The sequence below is a fragment of the Gossypium hirsutum genome, chromosome A10, assembly GCF_007990345.1.
Source record: "Gossypium hirsutum isolate 1008001.06 chromosome A10, Gossypium_hirsutum_v2.1, whole genome shotgun sequence".
Classification (NCBI taxonomy): Eukaryota; Viridiplantae; Streptophyta; class Magnoliopsida; order Malvales; family Malvaceae; genus Gossypium; species Gossypium hirsutum.
Genome location: NC_053433.1, coordinates 99,069,592 through 99,086,615, shown reverse-complemented (window position 1 = coordinate 99,086,615; position 17,024 = coordinate 99,069,592). Strand labels below are relative to the sequence as shown.

General features: G+C 32.1%; 1 protein-coding gene across 1 annotated transcript; it reads left to right on the top strand.

The window, feature by feature from the left end:
* The first annotated feature begins 11,425 nt into the window (after nt 1-11,425).
* On the top strand, nt 11,426-12,410 carry LOC107895502 (extensin). The gene has a single exon (XM_016820769.2). The coding sequence runs from the start codon at nt 11,616-11,618 to the stop codon at nt 12,108-12,110; it is 495 nt and encodes a 164-aa protein (XP_016676258.2). The 5' UTR covers nt 11,426-11,615; the 3' UTR covers nt 12,111-12,410.
* The last annotated feature ends 4,614 nt before the right edge of the window (nt 12,411-17,024 follow it).

Genomic DNA, 17,024 nt, shown 5'->3' with positions numbered 1-17,024 from the left:
CATAAAAAAAATGCTCGAGTTCTTGGACACGGGCGATCACAGGGGCGTGTTTAGGCTGTCTGAGGGACATGGGCTAGGGACACGGGCATGTGCTTGGCCGTGTGAAAACCCCTGTAGGTTCGAAATAGAAAATAAATTCAATAAATTCCACACGGGAAGGGGACACGGGAGTGTCCCAAAGCACACGGGTATGTGCATTGCCTCTATACGGGCGTGTGAGGCTTAACTTAGAAAATTTTCGAGAAACTTTCTTAAGTTCTCAGTTTAATCTCGGACCTTTCTTAATGTATGTTTAGGTCTCGTAGGCCCATAACAAGGACACTAAGATGTTGTCTGATTGGTTTTAAATTTGGAGTGAAATTTTATAACCCGTATTTTCTAACAATGTTCGAGTACATGCCTAGTAACGCCTCGTACCTAGTCCCGGTCTCGAGAATGGGTAAGGGGTGTTACAGTTGTTATTGGGTAATAAGGTAGGTTAAAAGAAAACAAATGGTACTTGAAGTGTGGCTAAAAAACGTTTGGTAAAGGAAAACTTTGAGCTCGAAAAACACAAACACTTTCAAAACTAGCCTTTTTCTCTTCTCTTTTTTTTAACTTGAATCTTTTTTTAATATTTTTCAAACTTTTGTACTTCAAATTTCTACACAATTTTTTTACGAATTTTTTTAAATCTCTACCCCGGGAATACTAGAACATCAATACTTACTTAATTTTAACCGGCTCTGATACCAAATGATGTGATCCCATACTCATTGGACGGAGCCGCTTGTGTTCCCGATCATAAAATTATGTAGCACTCAGACTAGTTCGTCGAAAGGCTGAAATTGAAGGTAGTTGGTTTAAAATATCAAAAGGTGGTGTTTCGTAAATGGGAAATAGATGGAATAGGTTCTGAAGGTTGAAGAGTGAACCAATATTATAGTTCAATATTGACCCGAATCTTATGTCAACACTTAAGGTAGAAAAGATAGATAAACCATGACCCACTATATATGTGAGATAGGAACCAAACAGTATAGATTGAATGCCACACTTGTTAAAGTGATAAGTTCACAAAATAATCAGATTGACACCACTAGACTAGCTAGATAAGTCGATTTGAGTCACAAAAGAACAAATAGAGTTGAACAACTCACAAGTAGATTAAAATTCATTAAAAGTTCAAAAAGTCTGAAATACAAGATGTAAGCTTAGTATTTATAGTTTCTAAAAAGGTCCAGCCGAATGGACTAATTTAATTCAGCTTAATTAAGTTGAATAACCATTAAGCTATCCCACAAGACTTTTGAAGATTCCCATGCATAGGTGACACCAACAGCCATGTCATTTGCACTCCCCAAATAGCCAAATTGTGTAGCCTTTAATTTGAGTTGATGGTTCAAGTAGATGATCGGTTTTGGATGGTGTGAACATGGCTAATGCCTTCATGGGAAGCCAAATGTGTAATCGCCCTTTTAGGGTTGCATAGGGCACATGAATACTCTTCTAGATGTGAAAACCCAAAATTGGATGGTCACTTGGTGTGAGCAAGTGTGAAAACACTTGTGTCCATTGCATTCCACAAAAAAGATGCTTAGAAGAGAGCAATCAACAGCTCCCCCATGCATGCACGTCCAAATGTATGTTTTCCCCTTTAATGTCATCCATTGAACACCCTATAAGACACATTAAACACAATTTAAACATAGTTTAATTTGTCTGAACTAAAGACATGAATTAAAGATGTCTAAACTAGGACATATTTAAAACATATAATTAAGATGTCCTAAACTATGACATAATTAAAAACTCTTACTAAATATGTTTAGATTATGACATAATTAAAACTCATAAATATTTTTCAAATTATGACATAATTAAAGACTCAAACTAATTTTAACTAAATAACTAGAACTAAATTTAATTCTTTATTCCAACAAATAAATTCACAAGCTGAAGAAAGCTAAAGTTGAGCTTGAAACAAGTTGCATGGCACGCATGGAGTGCATGTCCATGACTGATCAATGATTTCGCAACGGATTCACCCTAAATTTGATTAAAAAGGCCCACAATAGCTTCCTTAAACCTCTTAACTGGAGCTTGAGTAATCAGCCTCGTTGGCGTAATAGCCCATTTTTCAGTGAAATCAGAACAGTGGTTTCAGGACCACAAATTTGATCCAAAAAAAAATTTATTTTTCTTTTATTTAATGATTCATAATATGTTAGAAATGTCATGTGAAAATTCTAATAAGAAAATTTTATTGATTATGTGCTTAATTACGAGAAGGACTAAATCGCACAACATGCGAAAGTTGAATTTTAGTAGCTATAAGGATTAAATAGCTATGAAATTCAAAATTAGAGGTCCTTATATGGTAATTAGACTATTAAAGAAAAATATGTAGATATTTTAGTGACTCATCCATGGAAATATAGAAAAAGGGCAAGGACTAAATTGAAAATTGAAAAATATTTAATTAATTAAAAAGATGATAAAAGGATCATCTTATTTTTATGTCATCTTCAACCTAAAATACATGGAAACCCTAGGAGAGAGAGAAAAAACTTTCATGGCTTAACTGGATAAGTTTCCTTGTCCCGTTTTTACTAATTTTGATATTTTTAAAACCGGGATAGCTCAATCTATCTATTTGGAGGATCAATTTGAAGAGTTATCAAAGTATGAAAATTAGGTCATGGATGTATATGCTGAAAATTATAAATTTATGGTAGAAAATGAAATGTTGTTGATAGATAAACAACTTTTACAAAGTGATTTTTGATGAAAACATGATTTAGGGACTAAAATGTAAAGTTGTGAAAATTGATGAAAGTTGTAAATTTAATAAAGTTGTGAAAATTGATGAAAGTTGTAAATTTTGTATTGAAATTTTGGTTGGGCTTGGATTAGGGAGTAAATTGCATAAATTTCATTTTCCGAGCCTAGGGACGAAATTGGAATTTATGGAAAAGTTAGGGGAAAATGGTAATTTTACTTAGGACGTAGATTGAGTTATTTATATAGATCTGGACTACACAAATTCAAGTTTAGATCGAGGGAAAGAAAATGTTTCGGATTAGTAGATTTTATACACGAACTAGTGTCGAGGTAAGTTCGTGTAACTTAATCAAACATGTAAATATGATTAATTAAATGTTGTTTTTGTATGTAATGTAACTTATATGGATGTGATTTATTTGATTGCTATGATGAAAAATTGAATGCGTGCTTGTAATGGTGAAAAGGGGGTTAAGCTCCGTTTGAATATTAAATTTTGATAAATATATGTGCTTTCCCAAAATGAATAAGGTCTTGCATTTGTTGCAAATGGGATTTAACTTCGACGAGTAATCCTATTGAACTCATTATGGAAAGGATTTAGCCCGGACAGGTAATCCTAATATAATACCTCTCGAGTATATGTTATAATGAGGGTTTAGCCTGGACTGGTAATCCTAATTGAACTCTTCTGAGCATATATTACAAAAAGGATTTAGCCTGGACTGGTAATCTTGTAATGCAATATGTGGCTTGAGAGTATGTTCTTTGATTAAGTGCCCTATGGGTACTTTTGAATAAGAATTGATGGGTTATTGAATCGTACACCTCTAATGTACCATTTGAGTATCCATCGAAATTTCAATGATTCAACGGATACAAAACCTTTTGGCATGATAAGAGAATTATGGAATCAAATGAATGATGTCTTGAAGGAAAATAGTATGAAGAACTCATCTATGTTTACTTCATTGATGTGAAGATTTTGTGACTAACATGTTTGATTGAATGTATGTGTTTAGGAAATTTTCCCAAATGGATGGAAAACATGATTTTGTTTGCTTAGATTTAATAAACGGGTTTGGTAAGTTTAGTTTCTGTTATACAAACTTACTAAGCATGTAATGCTTACTTCGTTTTATTTTCCCCTATTATATAGTGCTCAGAAGCTCACGAAAGCTGGAGGTCATTGGAGCATCATCACACTACCCTCTAGCTTATTTTGGGTATATATAGTAAAATTATTTTGGTATAATGACATGTATAGGCTAACTGGCCATAGATAGCTTGAATATGTGGTTTGTAATCTAGTCATTGGAATGGCTAGTAATGGTTGTTATTGATATACTTGTAAAGTCATACTATGGTAGCTATATATATGTTAAATGGTTGATCAAATTATGCCTAACATATGTAATATACCAAGGTAAGATTATAAACATGTATGCCTGTAATGATATGACATGTTGAATGATAGAGTTTGCTTAATTTGAATGCTCGAAATGGTTGGTATTTATATGTGAGTTTAAGTGCAGGTCATTGGTGTGATTTTGGGTGAGAAATGAAGCTAGAAATGACTTCATTTTGTCCACACGGGCAGACACACGGTTGTGTGATTAGGCCGTGTGTCTCTTGCATCTTAAATTTGAGAAAACAAAATGCTCATAATTGAGCACATAGGCAGAGACACGGGCGTGTGTCTTAGCCATGTGTGCTACACGGCCTAGAACACGGGCTTGTGTCTTGGCCGTGTGAAACCTACACCTAATTTCGAAAAAATTAATTAACCATAAGGCCTAGCATACGAGTGAGTAGCATGGTCGTGTGCGCAAGTCAGAGAGTTACACGGGGTTGAACACGGCCTACAGCACGGGCATGTGCCAGGGTCACACGGGCATGTCCCTTGGACCACACGGGCGTGTGAGCCCCGTAACTTAGAAAATTTTTGAAATGTCACGAAAAATTCTTAGAGTTTTCGATTAAGTCCCGACTTGATTTTAATGCTTGTATTGGACCTCGAGGGTCCATTTAAGGGACGATATGAATAATCTCAGTTAATAAATAGTAATTTACATGAATTATCCGAAATATGTTCTGAAAGTTCTGGTAATGCTCCATAACCCTGTTCTGGCGACGGATACGGGTTAAGAGATGTTACAGTTGGTAACTCCATGGGTTCCTCGGCAGCTTTGGAAGGGTCTTGGATCATGATCGCATCAGCTTGTTTGTAATAGCTCATTTTCAGTGATTTCGGGGCCACAATTCATACATGAGTTCGTAAATATTATTTATTTAATATTTAGAAAGCTATTTAGGTGTTGTATTAAGGTATGGTCCAATAATTTTGACTTTTGACTAGTTCATTAAGTAAAACTTAATCTCTATTAATTTCTATTAGCTAAAGTATATGATTAAAGTTTTTTAAAGTTTTAAATGGTCGAAATGGGGTTTCGAGGCATTACTGGAAATGATACAACTTTCATACATTCACACAATCACTCAAATCATATTCAAAGGTATATTTTTGTAACTTCATTTTATTAATTCTTAAATCATTAATACACAAAGCACAAAACAATTTTATTAAACTCACATATAACCATTTTTTTATCTTATAACATGAATTACTATTCATATGGTCAATTTCCAATACAATAACTGAATATTAAAACATGCTAAATACATGCTTTATTCAATGTCAACTTTCATTTTTTTTATTACTATATACGCATATAACATTTCATATAACCAAACCAATATGTCAATCATAATTTGCATTTCACATTAAATCCATCACAAGTTTGTATTTATACATATAACATAACATACTCTTGTCTAATGCTATAAAGTGTCATGGTCAAATTTAAAAATGATAATATCACTTATTACACAAGCTAAATAGCTAGTCTAACCATCATATTTTCAAACAATCTACGAACCATTTCTAAGCATAACTATCAAATCGAAACATACCAAAATTTATATGCTATCATCATGAAAAAATTACAAATACATAATCAATTTATTTACTCACCTATTTGACTATCAAAATTAACCATTAAAGTCATACCAATTCCACCATTCAATCTTAAGTTAAAATTTACCATTTGCATATCCGAATACAAATATTAACTTGTCACTTTAATGACTATCCGTTTAGCTAACAAAACATACCTCATACATATTCATTATTTACTAATAAATATCGAATCAAAGTAGCCATATTACTTCTATAATTTACCGTTAACACTTTATGCATATAACAAGAATCAAACATTAAACTAATCATCTTGAGCTTTAAATATCAATCCACAGACAAAAATGTTATATGCAGACATATTTAATTTATCTATCATTAGCTGAATATGAATGCACATCATTTATAACTAATGATTAGAAACTTATAATCATTATTCATATTTACTTCATCACATAACCAAATACCAATAATTCAAATCATAGCCATTTACCTAATACATCCCACTTATAAATCATGCATATCACATCAACAAAAATATCCAACCACAATTTCACATCATACGAAATATACTATACACATATACTTTGGCATAACTTCATCACCATTAGCAAATATATTAACCATGATTCACACATATAAACATATAATGGTTGAAACATCAAAACCACAGCCAAACATATCCATAATTTGTTCAAAATTGAATCCGAACTTAACAAAATAAACAATCCATTTTCGCATGGCTTATATATAAACATATACCAAAATCAACATATCAAAATATATTCTAGCCTATACATGCCACAGATTCGAAATTCAGCTTATAAAGTACCAAAAATAGTCGATAGTGTGATAGTCTTTGCTGACGATCCCCGAGCTCGTAACTAGACTCCAAAATCTATAAAACAGAGGCAAACATACACACAGTAAGCTATCATAGCTTAGTAAATCATAAGCAAATAAATAACTCAATGACAATATCAACTCAATTTATGCTATCATAATCACATTTAATTTCAAGCTTACAATTTCATATACATCATATACTTTCATATATTATTTTTACTTGGCCGAATATGCATATATCTATTATTAAAATAACATAAAATTTTAAAACTATAGTACCATTATATAACCGAATATATATACACTCATAAGCATATACTCTTGAATCAAACTTTAATATCACATACTTATACATAACATGTGGCCGAATATACTTCACAAATGCACATATATTTACATTAGCATCATGTATAATTTGTATCATATATCAAATAACCAACTTACCTTAATTTCAAATAAGGAATCAATTATCTCATACCTGATCACTTCAGCTCGATTTACATATTCGATCACAACTTAACATTGCCTGTTGAACCATTCAGAATTGAATAGGATACTCGGATAATCACATATATCGTACAATGCCAACATCCCAGATGTGGTGTTACATGTAATCACATATCGATGCCACTGTCCCAGACAGGGTCTTACTCTCATACATATATCGAAATCACATATCGATGCCAACGTATTAAACGTGGCCTTACTCGCACACATATATCGAAATCACATATCAATGTCAACGTATTAAACGTGGTCTTACTCGCACACATACATCAATGCCATGGTCTTACTCGCACATCACATATCGAAATCCTATGTCATGACATATATATCCTATCTATTTTTAAGGCTTATACGGGGCTTTCAAATGTCGTAACACGATCGAATTGAACTCGCAACCATTTCTCTCAAACATATATCATTTCGGCACATTCTCAAAACAATTATAACAATTCAATTCAGAATTTATAATATACATATATTGAAATTTACAACATCTATTTGCCTATAAACTTACCTCGAACAACGATAATCGAAACGGGACGACTAATCGACAACTTTTGTTTTCCCCTGATCTAAATTCGATTTCTTTGGTTCTTGATCTAAACATATTCAAATTAAACTCATTCAACCATAATTTCATTCAATTTAGTCCAAAAACACATAAATGGGCAAATTACTATTTTACCCCTAACATTTCACACTTTTTACAATTTAGTCCAAATTGCACAAAACACAAAACACAAAACATGCAAAATTTGCACACACCATGCTTAGGCCAAATGTTACCCATGCTCATAAAAGTCCACACATTTCATTTATTTCACATTTTAGTCCCTCAATTTATTATTTTTACAATTTAGACCTAATTACTCAAAATCATCAAAAATTCCAATATAAAACATATTAATCCAAAACATATCTTTCATAATTCATCAACTAACATCACAAAGCTCAATTATTCATCAATGGAATATCTCAAAATATTCATCAAAATTAGAAATTCAAGAATGGGCTTTGTACATTACACTACAACGATTTCAAAAACGTAAAAATTATAAAAAACTGAGCTAGTTACATACCTTAATCAAGCTCAAAAATGGCTGAAACATTGAAGACCTTATTCTTTCTCTTTTCTTTTACTTTCGGTCATGAAGAATGAAAGATAAATGCATGATAATTTTATTGTATGTTTTATTATAATAACATATTTATTATTTTACATATTTAACCTTTAAACTAAAATTTTAAACCATTATAAGTCATGGTTATAACCGTCCATTACTTTAACAATGGTTATATTGCATAATAAATACCTCAAATTAAAAAGACAACAACAATTCAGTCCTTTCACATTTAATCATCAAATTTTCATTTTACGTGATTAAGACATTTTTATTAAATCGGCACTCCAATGACAAAATTAAATCACAAAATTTCACACATATAAATTCACACATAATAAACACAGAAAATAATTTTTTAAATATTTTTTCTGACTCGGATTCGTGGTCCCGAAACCACCATTCCGAATAGGGTCTAAATTGGGCTGTTACACTTCATATTCGACCAAGCTAGGTTTTATGCATTTAAGCCATTTCTTTATATATTTTTCGTAAATTTTAAAATTTTGAGATCATTGTAGCTTAATTGAGCTAGTCCAGGGACTATTTTGAAATACTTTCACAGTTTTGAAAACTTACCATTGATGTACTTGAAGCTTTTTAGATGTTGAAGCTTAATGTTGAAATATGACTATTTTGTACAGTAATTTTTAATAGTTTTGAGTTTAGGGACTAAATTGATAATATGTTGAAATTGGCTTGATATTTCTATAAAATTTCATTCTTTGAGGGTTGTTTAGGGATGATGATGAATTCAACATCTTATTGTTGAGCTTAATTGTGGAAAATAAACTTGTTTTAGTTTTAGGACTAAATTGAGATAAATGTAAATTTTGGAGAATTGTTGTATAAATGGAATTGAGATATCATATGACTTCTATATGTTGTTAAATGTAAATTGAAATATTTAATTGATTTAATTTATGCTTTAGATCAAGAATTACAACAACCAGAGGATGTATGGTGAAAAGGAAAAATTGACGACTAGTCATTGCTAATTAAACCGCTACGATTTTGTCAGGTAAGTTCATACTACATAACTAAATTGCTAATACTAATATGTTATATTTGATTTGGTTATGGTGAATGTTGGTGAATATGAATTATGATACAATGTGAGATAAATTTTGATGAAAGTAGTAAAAATCTTATATACAGGGTTACAGGTTATTGCCTATAGGTTCCAAGCTCCAGCATGTGTTGCAGACTCGAGAATATAGGTATATTAAGCCCTGGCTAAGCTATTTGTTGTGTAGGTTCAACCCTAACGAGTGACCAGCAACTATTATTCAATTCGTGTAGGTTTAACCCAAATAGGTAATTAGACACTACTACCTTCACCTGTGTACGGAGTTTTTTTAGGAAGTTTCAAGGTATAAGTTGGTTTGAAATCAAATGTGAACATTTAAGGTTATATATGTGAATGAGCTCAAACCTTACTCGTTAATGATGTTGTTTAAATCTTGATAGGTATATTTATATTACATGATGTTGTGTGTGATAAGAAATTGAGGTAAGTAAATGTTTATAATGTATGAACTTACTAAGTATTTTATATACTTACCCGTGTTACTACTTTTCTATAGACTTTGGACTTTTGGAGCATGTCGATCGGATCAGCGAGAAACTCACACTTACCGTCTCTTGATTCAATAGACTTTTGATGTTTCATTTTGGTTACTTGTGGCATGTACTTAGTTTGGATTATCTTATGTAAAAAAATGTGAAACTTGAGGTAATAGCTTTGTATATATAAATCTATGTTTATGGTTTGATATTGGATGTTTGGTATATGATAAGTTTGGTATTTTGAATGACATTATACATATGTTTTAGATGGTGGCATGAAATGGCTATAGATTTTTTGTTGTGTTTAGCAAATGCTTATGTTTGGTATGGTTGAGTTGTGATATGAAATGGTTGAGACATGAATTGTGTTTAATAAATTTTGGCGCCAATGAGGGCATATTGGTTACATGTTTAAATGATTATGTGAGCCAATATTTTAGTTTTGAAATTTTATGTTTTGGTGTGGGAATGAATGACATAAATTGGCACTATAGGTCACTTAGCTTGGATGGTATAAAACTTGTACAAATAGGTCATTTATGTTACACACAGGCTACTACACGACTGTGTGTCACACATGGGTTTTTGACACGGCAGTGTGTGCTACACGTTCAGGTTGGTTTTTAGTTCACACGGCTTGGCGACACGACTGTGTGACCTTGGACTATATGGCATCAGTCTATTACACGATTTGGGGACACACTTGTGTGATAACACCACATGGTGCCTCAGCCTTACCATATGACCGTGTGACCCCTGTTTTAACTTTTTACCTTTTATTGTGTAAATATTTCAAAATGATTCTGATTTGGTTCCAAACTATTTTAAAAGGCTTTCGTAAACTCGATTGAGACTCGAATTTGATTGTAATGCATCTTTAACATGAACTTAACTTTATATATTGATTTATTGAATGTTATTTGATTAAATTACTTATGAATGTTTTGGTTCACTGTCGTAGCACCTTGTAGTTTGTGTCCCATGACTAGACTAGAAATGGGGTGTTATATTATTATTTTCACATATTGCTCACAAAAAAATTATAAGTAGATGAAGAGTTACTTATCACTTCATGTTGATTTTTTTTATTTCTTTTAGCATTATCTGTTAAATACTTTACCTTTAAATTTTTAAAAATTATATTTATTAAACAATCTAATCTTATCATCTACTTAATGTTAAGAAAGATATCAAACAAAGTTTATAATTTAAATTTAAATTTAAAATTTTAATTTATCAAAAAATTATATTAATTAAGGCTTAATTAATAAATAAAACAAACTCAATTGAATATTTAAAAGAATCATATGTTTATAAGTATTTTTAGAAAATCAATAAATTTGAAATGATAGACGAAAATGTAGCAAGATGAATGAGCTTAATTTCCACTATTGTAATGGACACGTCATCAATTATATTTGGAAAATACCGAAACTACCCCCAACTTCTGAGCACATGGACGTAAAACTCCTGAGATTCCGCGTAAAATTCGGCGCCCTGTTCAAAGGTTAAAGTTAAAACGTGTCGGTGTCATCTTTTAGACTTTCAAGTTCCATCCATGCCCCCTTTTTCATATATAAATAATTTTATTTAAAAATAAACTTCATTTAAAAAGGAAAAATTAATAATTTTGGTTTAATCAATCGTATAAAAATAGCTTCCCGTAAACTTCAAACTTCAATCATAAGGGTACGCACTAATTTCCTTTGAACTCAACCCACACTCTTTCACTCACTTTCTCGCCCTTTCTTTCCTTCAATCTCTCCTCTCCTTTCTCATTTTCACTTCATCAAATCAGGGAAACAAAGTTGCTAATTTTCTCCCAAAAAAAGATGAAAATTTTTCAGACGATTTCTGTCGTTTCGACATTGCTGATGATGCTACTGAGTTCAGTACTTTCAGAAGAAACTAGTACCGATCCCATAAAATGCACCCCTTGCCAGCAGCAAGTCCCATCTCCGCCGCCACCGTCTCCACCGCCGCCTGCAGCTTCGCCACCTCCTCCCGCTAATAACCCCAACTACTGCCCACCACCTCCATCTCCACCCACCTCTAGTGGTGGTGGCAGCTACTACTACTCTCCACCACCACCAGCTCAATCCGGGGGTAACAACAACAACTATGCTCCCCCGCCGCCTGGTGGTGTCATTGGCGGCATGTACTACCCTCCACCGACGTACAAAAACTACCCAACACCGCCACCTCCGAACCCCATTGTTCCTTACTTCCCATTTTATTACCACACTCCTCCACCCCCTTCAGGGTCTGAAAAGCTGTTAGCTTGTTGGGTTGTTTCGTTGTTCGGTTTTTTTCTTTATGTTTTTTGACATTAAAAGCTAAAAAAAAAAAGTGAAAAAATAATGTGGCAGATTAGCAAATCTGGGGAAACTTTCTACAGCTGAGGAAAAAAGATTAAGGGGAGCTACTTCAATGCTTTCACGGTGAAATGGAACTGAGAATCTAAAGATATATGGAGTAATCTTTCTCTTTGTTCTCAGGTTCTTTCATTTTTCTTGCTGTGGAATGTTCGGTAGTTTGTTTCTGAAAATTTCTGTATCCATTTTTTGTTGTATTAATATTAAGGTTAACTAGAAACTAATAAGAAAATTAGTCAGTTTTGACAATAATTGAACTTTATAATTTACATGCTAAGGACAGTCAATAGTGCTTGGGTTCATTGAATTAGCATCAAATTATACTTGCTAAAAATATTGCAACAGCCATTGCTCAAAGGGGTTGCCTATGCTCAATTAAAGTGAATGCTGGGTGGCTACGACCAACTGGCAGGGCAACCGAAAGATCTAGAAAAGTATGATCTTCGATTGAGAGTTCTGACACAGCCTATCTGGCTTTGTCAATGCTATTAACCTCTTATTATTATTATTATGAGGCACACCATTGACCAGCAGAGTATGTTTTTGAGACACACAGAGTTACCCTTTCCTATATTTATCACTGCATTGTGAGGGCCATTATGGCCTTCAATATACTACATTGTTTTTTCGTATGACCTTTTATGGTTTTTCAATACCACTTCTATCTTCCTTTTTTCTTTGCTTTAACAATGGGTATTTTTATCAATGCTTCCTTACCCTTCCTCTCTTTTCCATGTGGAGATCAAAGTGGGCTGTCCTTTTTGGTTCAAAGGGTCCCTTACCCTAATTTTTCGAAAAATAAATATAATAAAATATATCAAAAAGACAATAAAAGATTGCTTGAGGAGAGTGAAATGAGTCAGATCCAATGAACTCATCCCTAAATACCCAATTTGAAGCCTCAAGAAACATCACATTTTTATTGCCCAAAATTACTTAAAAACAAAAACAACGAGGATTAACTGGGTTTTAAATTTAATCGAAATGAGTACCAGATACCAAGGTATCTTAAAGAAATAGTAAATGGGGCCATGGGGGAACATGCTTCTAGGGAAGGTGTGGAGACAATCTGCCATTGTCTATCATTTATCTTTTTAGTGTGTGAATGAATAATAGAGAGAAAAACAGGGAAAATTAGCTGGATGGCACGTAGTATGGTGAGTGCTGGGAACCAGCCAAGTAGGCTAAAGTATCCCAACGAGTCAAGACAATTCGGTTCTCTCTTCACATTACACACCAAAGGCTTTTTGCAAAGGAGCATTTGGGTAGTATTATATTTTCAATTTATATTCTCAAACGTGGATAAAAAATTTTTTATGTTAAGTCTGATGTTGAGCTAAGTTTTTAATGTGTTTATAAGTCAATAAAGTGGCTGTAGTCATTTCGAGATGTAAAATACGTAACTTGTCTTATTTATAGGTATGCTTCATTAAAATATTTTGATTATTTGTTTATATTTTTTTTGAGGCTACACAAGTGAAATTCGTATAAAAATTTACTTGTTCTATTTTATATTTGATTAGAATAAGGTGTTTTAATCCTACTGCATTACTTCTATTAGATTTTGATTAGAATATGATTTTACAAACATATAAATAGACATATCTATACTCCTCTTATATTATTCGAATTCAACATAGTGAATTTTCTTCTTCTCTGCCCGTGGTTTTTTTTCCGAAAGGGTTTCCGCTTAAAATTCTGTGTGTTCTATTTTCTATATTTATTTGAGATTCATTGTCATTATCGACGTTCAATTTTCACAAAGGATTTATAAACATCCTTAGGATCCAAAGTAAACCTAAGGGTAAGAAGATCAATTGTGTAACACCCCTAACCTGAATCCGTCGTTGGAACAGGTTACGGAGTATTATCGGAGTTCACAAATCAAACAGACAGAAAATGCAAACATTTCACATCATATATCATTCATGTCAAAACCAATCAAAATCATACATATTGTCCCTTATACGAGCCCTTGAGACCCAAATTACACATCAGAAATAAATCGAGACTAAATCAAAAGCTCAGAAAATTTTTCAAAAACATTTAATGTTTTCAACACTGCAAGGGTTACATGGCCGTGTGACTCACACGGTCAAGAGACACGCTCGTGTCTAAGGCCGTGTAACTCACTGACTTGCTTTCGTTTAAAAGATACAGGGGACACGTGACCGTGTCACCTGACACACGGCTGAGACACACGCCCGTGTGGACGAAAATAGGCTATTTTATAAGCCATTTTTCTCACACAACAAGGCATGTATCTACATCTATCATCATACATGTAAACAAGCCATATTATAGCATCCAAAACAAGTAAAAATCAAGCCTTAAATATATATAATATCTTCACATACAACCATTATTCCTTTAAGCACATCAGATGACAAATTATAATATATGTGTTTATGTATTCAGTATATTCATATGTATACCTAACTTATATACATAATTGTACCCAAGGTTTACCAAGCTAATTTGTATTATTTCAAACCAAGTCACTTACCTACCAAAACATATCAAAACACATGTTTATAAATGCACATTTAGCTAACATTTTACCTTTCGCTATACAACCACAAACCAACCAACTCATTAATCATATAAGGCAAATATGCATAAACCAAAATGTGCCAAAACACAAGCCAAATAAGTGTCTAATATTAACAAAACTCATATAAGCTAATATTAACCAGAATACCTATACATGCCATTATAACCAAAATTAAAACATTTGAAAGTACCGATAGAACCGATGGATAGTGTGATATAACTCTGACAAAATTTCCAACTCGATCGAGCATTCGATAATCTGAAAAGTAAAGAAAACAACTACATAAGCAATGAATGCTTAGTAAGCTCGTATAAACTTTAATCATATCAATTCATTTCAAATATAAAATTTATACATATAAAAAATAATCCAATATTGATACCACAATACTCATGAAGCTATATTCATAAATTCATAAGGTGAATAAATTCACAGTATCACTTATACATATTATTCCAAGCTTAATAGGATTTTATATAACTTTAACTCTTCCAAATTTCTTTATTTTCATTTGTAATTCTTTACTTTCTACACTTATTCCATATGCCTGACACACAAGTCATAATCATATCATTCAACCACGGTAACCAGCTAGTGCTTTTAACCAAAGCCTTTTTCAAATTATTCACATGATAAGTTATTTCATAAGAAATTGAGTAATTTAAGCCTTACCACTCTTTCATGAGCACTAGTATATTTTCACTTAAATACTACCATTTCAATGCATCATATAAATAAACATATTACCATTCAACCAATAGCTTGACATTTGCCTAAGTATCAAGCAGCAACACTGGTTAGCGTGCTTGCACATATTACATATAAATTCAACATTGATAAACTTATTTTCTCAACATGTTACACTTGAGTTTATTACTTGTTACAACATACATAATTTCCTTGTATCAACATATTAAAGATAATCACATTTTTACATGTCATGATACATATCATTCTCTTGTCGTTTCTTCATAAACATATATCACTCATTTCATTATATCAATATTTCATGTACCAACATTTCCATGTATTTCAGGTATATACTAGTAATAGTTCATTTCAAACTCATGTTATCTCATATCAAAACTTTGCTCATTAAATCATTTAAATATCGATGGATACACTTATTTCAGATCAATACTAATAATAACCATAAGTCTTCCAATATTAATTTCATATGTCACTTACCAAGTCTTCTCGAATAGGAGAACAACTTACGGATAAGAGTACATCGTTTTCTTTGTGCCATAGTCCAACTATGGTCTTACACATGCATTGCCATGGCCCTACCATGGTCTTACATTCGTAGTGTCATAACCCAGTTATGGTCTTATCATCAAAATGTCATAGCTCAACTATAGTCTTACATATAATTACTGCCATGGTCCAACCATGGTTTTACATTCAAAGTGCCATAACCCAGTTATGGTCTTTTCATTAATATGTCATAGCCCAGTTATGGTCTTACATATAAACACTGCCATGGTCCAACCATAGTCTTATCCGTCAATTCCTCATTTGCCATAAAACGATTGTACTCAATCTTGCATTGTACTTGTTTTGAACATTTAATTCAATTTCATAATTCAATAATAATTTTATTTTCAACAATATATATGAATAAATACATAATACCATTCATAAATTTAATAAATAAACATTAAATTTTAACTATACGAACTTACCTGGCTAAATTGTAGAAATACCAAGATTTAAGGGCATTTTGGTAATTTTCCATTTTCCTCGATTTTCCACCCGATCTTGATCTAAATTAATATATTGAATGACAATTCATTTTATGCAATTTGGTCATTTTTAAAATTTTTACAAAATTTCCCCTAAAGATTTACTTTTATTCATTTTAGTCCCTAAGCCCAAAACATGCAAATAAACCATTTTTAATGCAAACTCAAGATAGGAAAATGTTCATGATATTCAAAACATCTCATTTATGCAAAAATTTCACATTAAATTATTGTACTTTTATTAATTTAACAAATTAATCTCTGATCGAAAAATTCATCAAAATCATTTAACAAAATACTTTTAAATAACGACTAATATCTCAAATTCATTATTTAGCATAAAAAATCATATAGATTCATCAATTACAACATCCAAAATCTTTAAAAATTTCAAAATTGAAGGTATGGGTTAGCTGGACCTAGTTGCAACGATATCAAAAACATAAAAATTAAAAGAAACGAGTGAAAGATGGCTTACTATTCATGAATTAAAGCATGGCCGTTAGCTCTTCTTGCGATGGTGTTATGGTGGTTTGGAGAAGATGATAAGTACAAAAAAATATATTT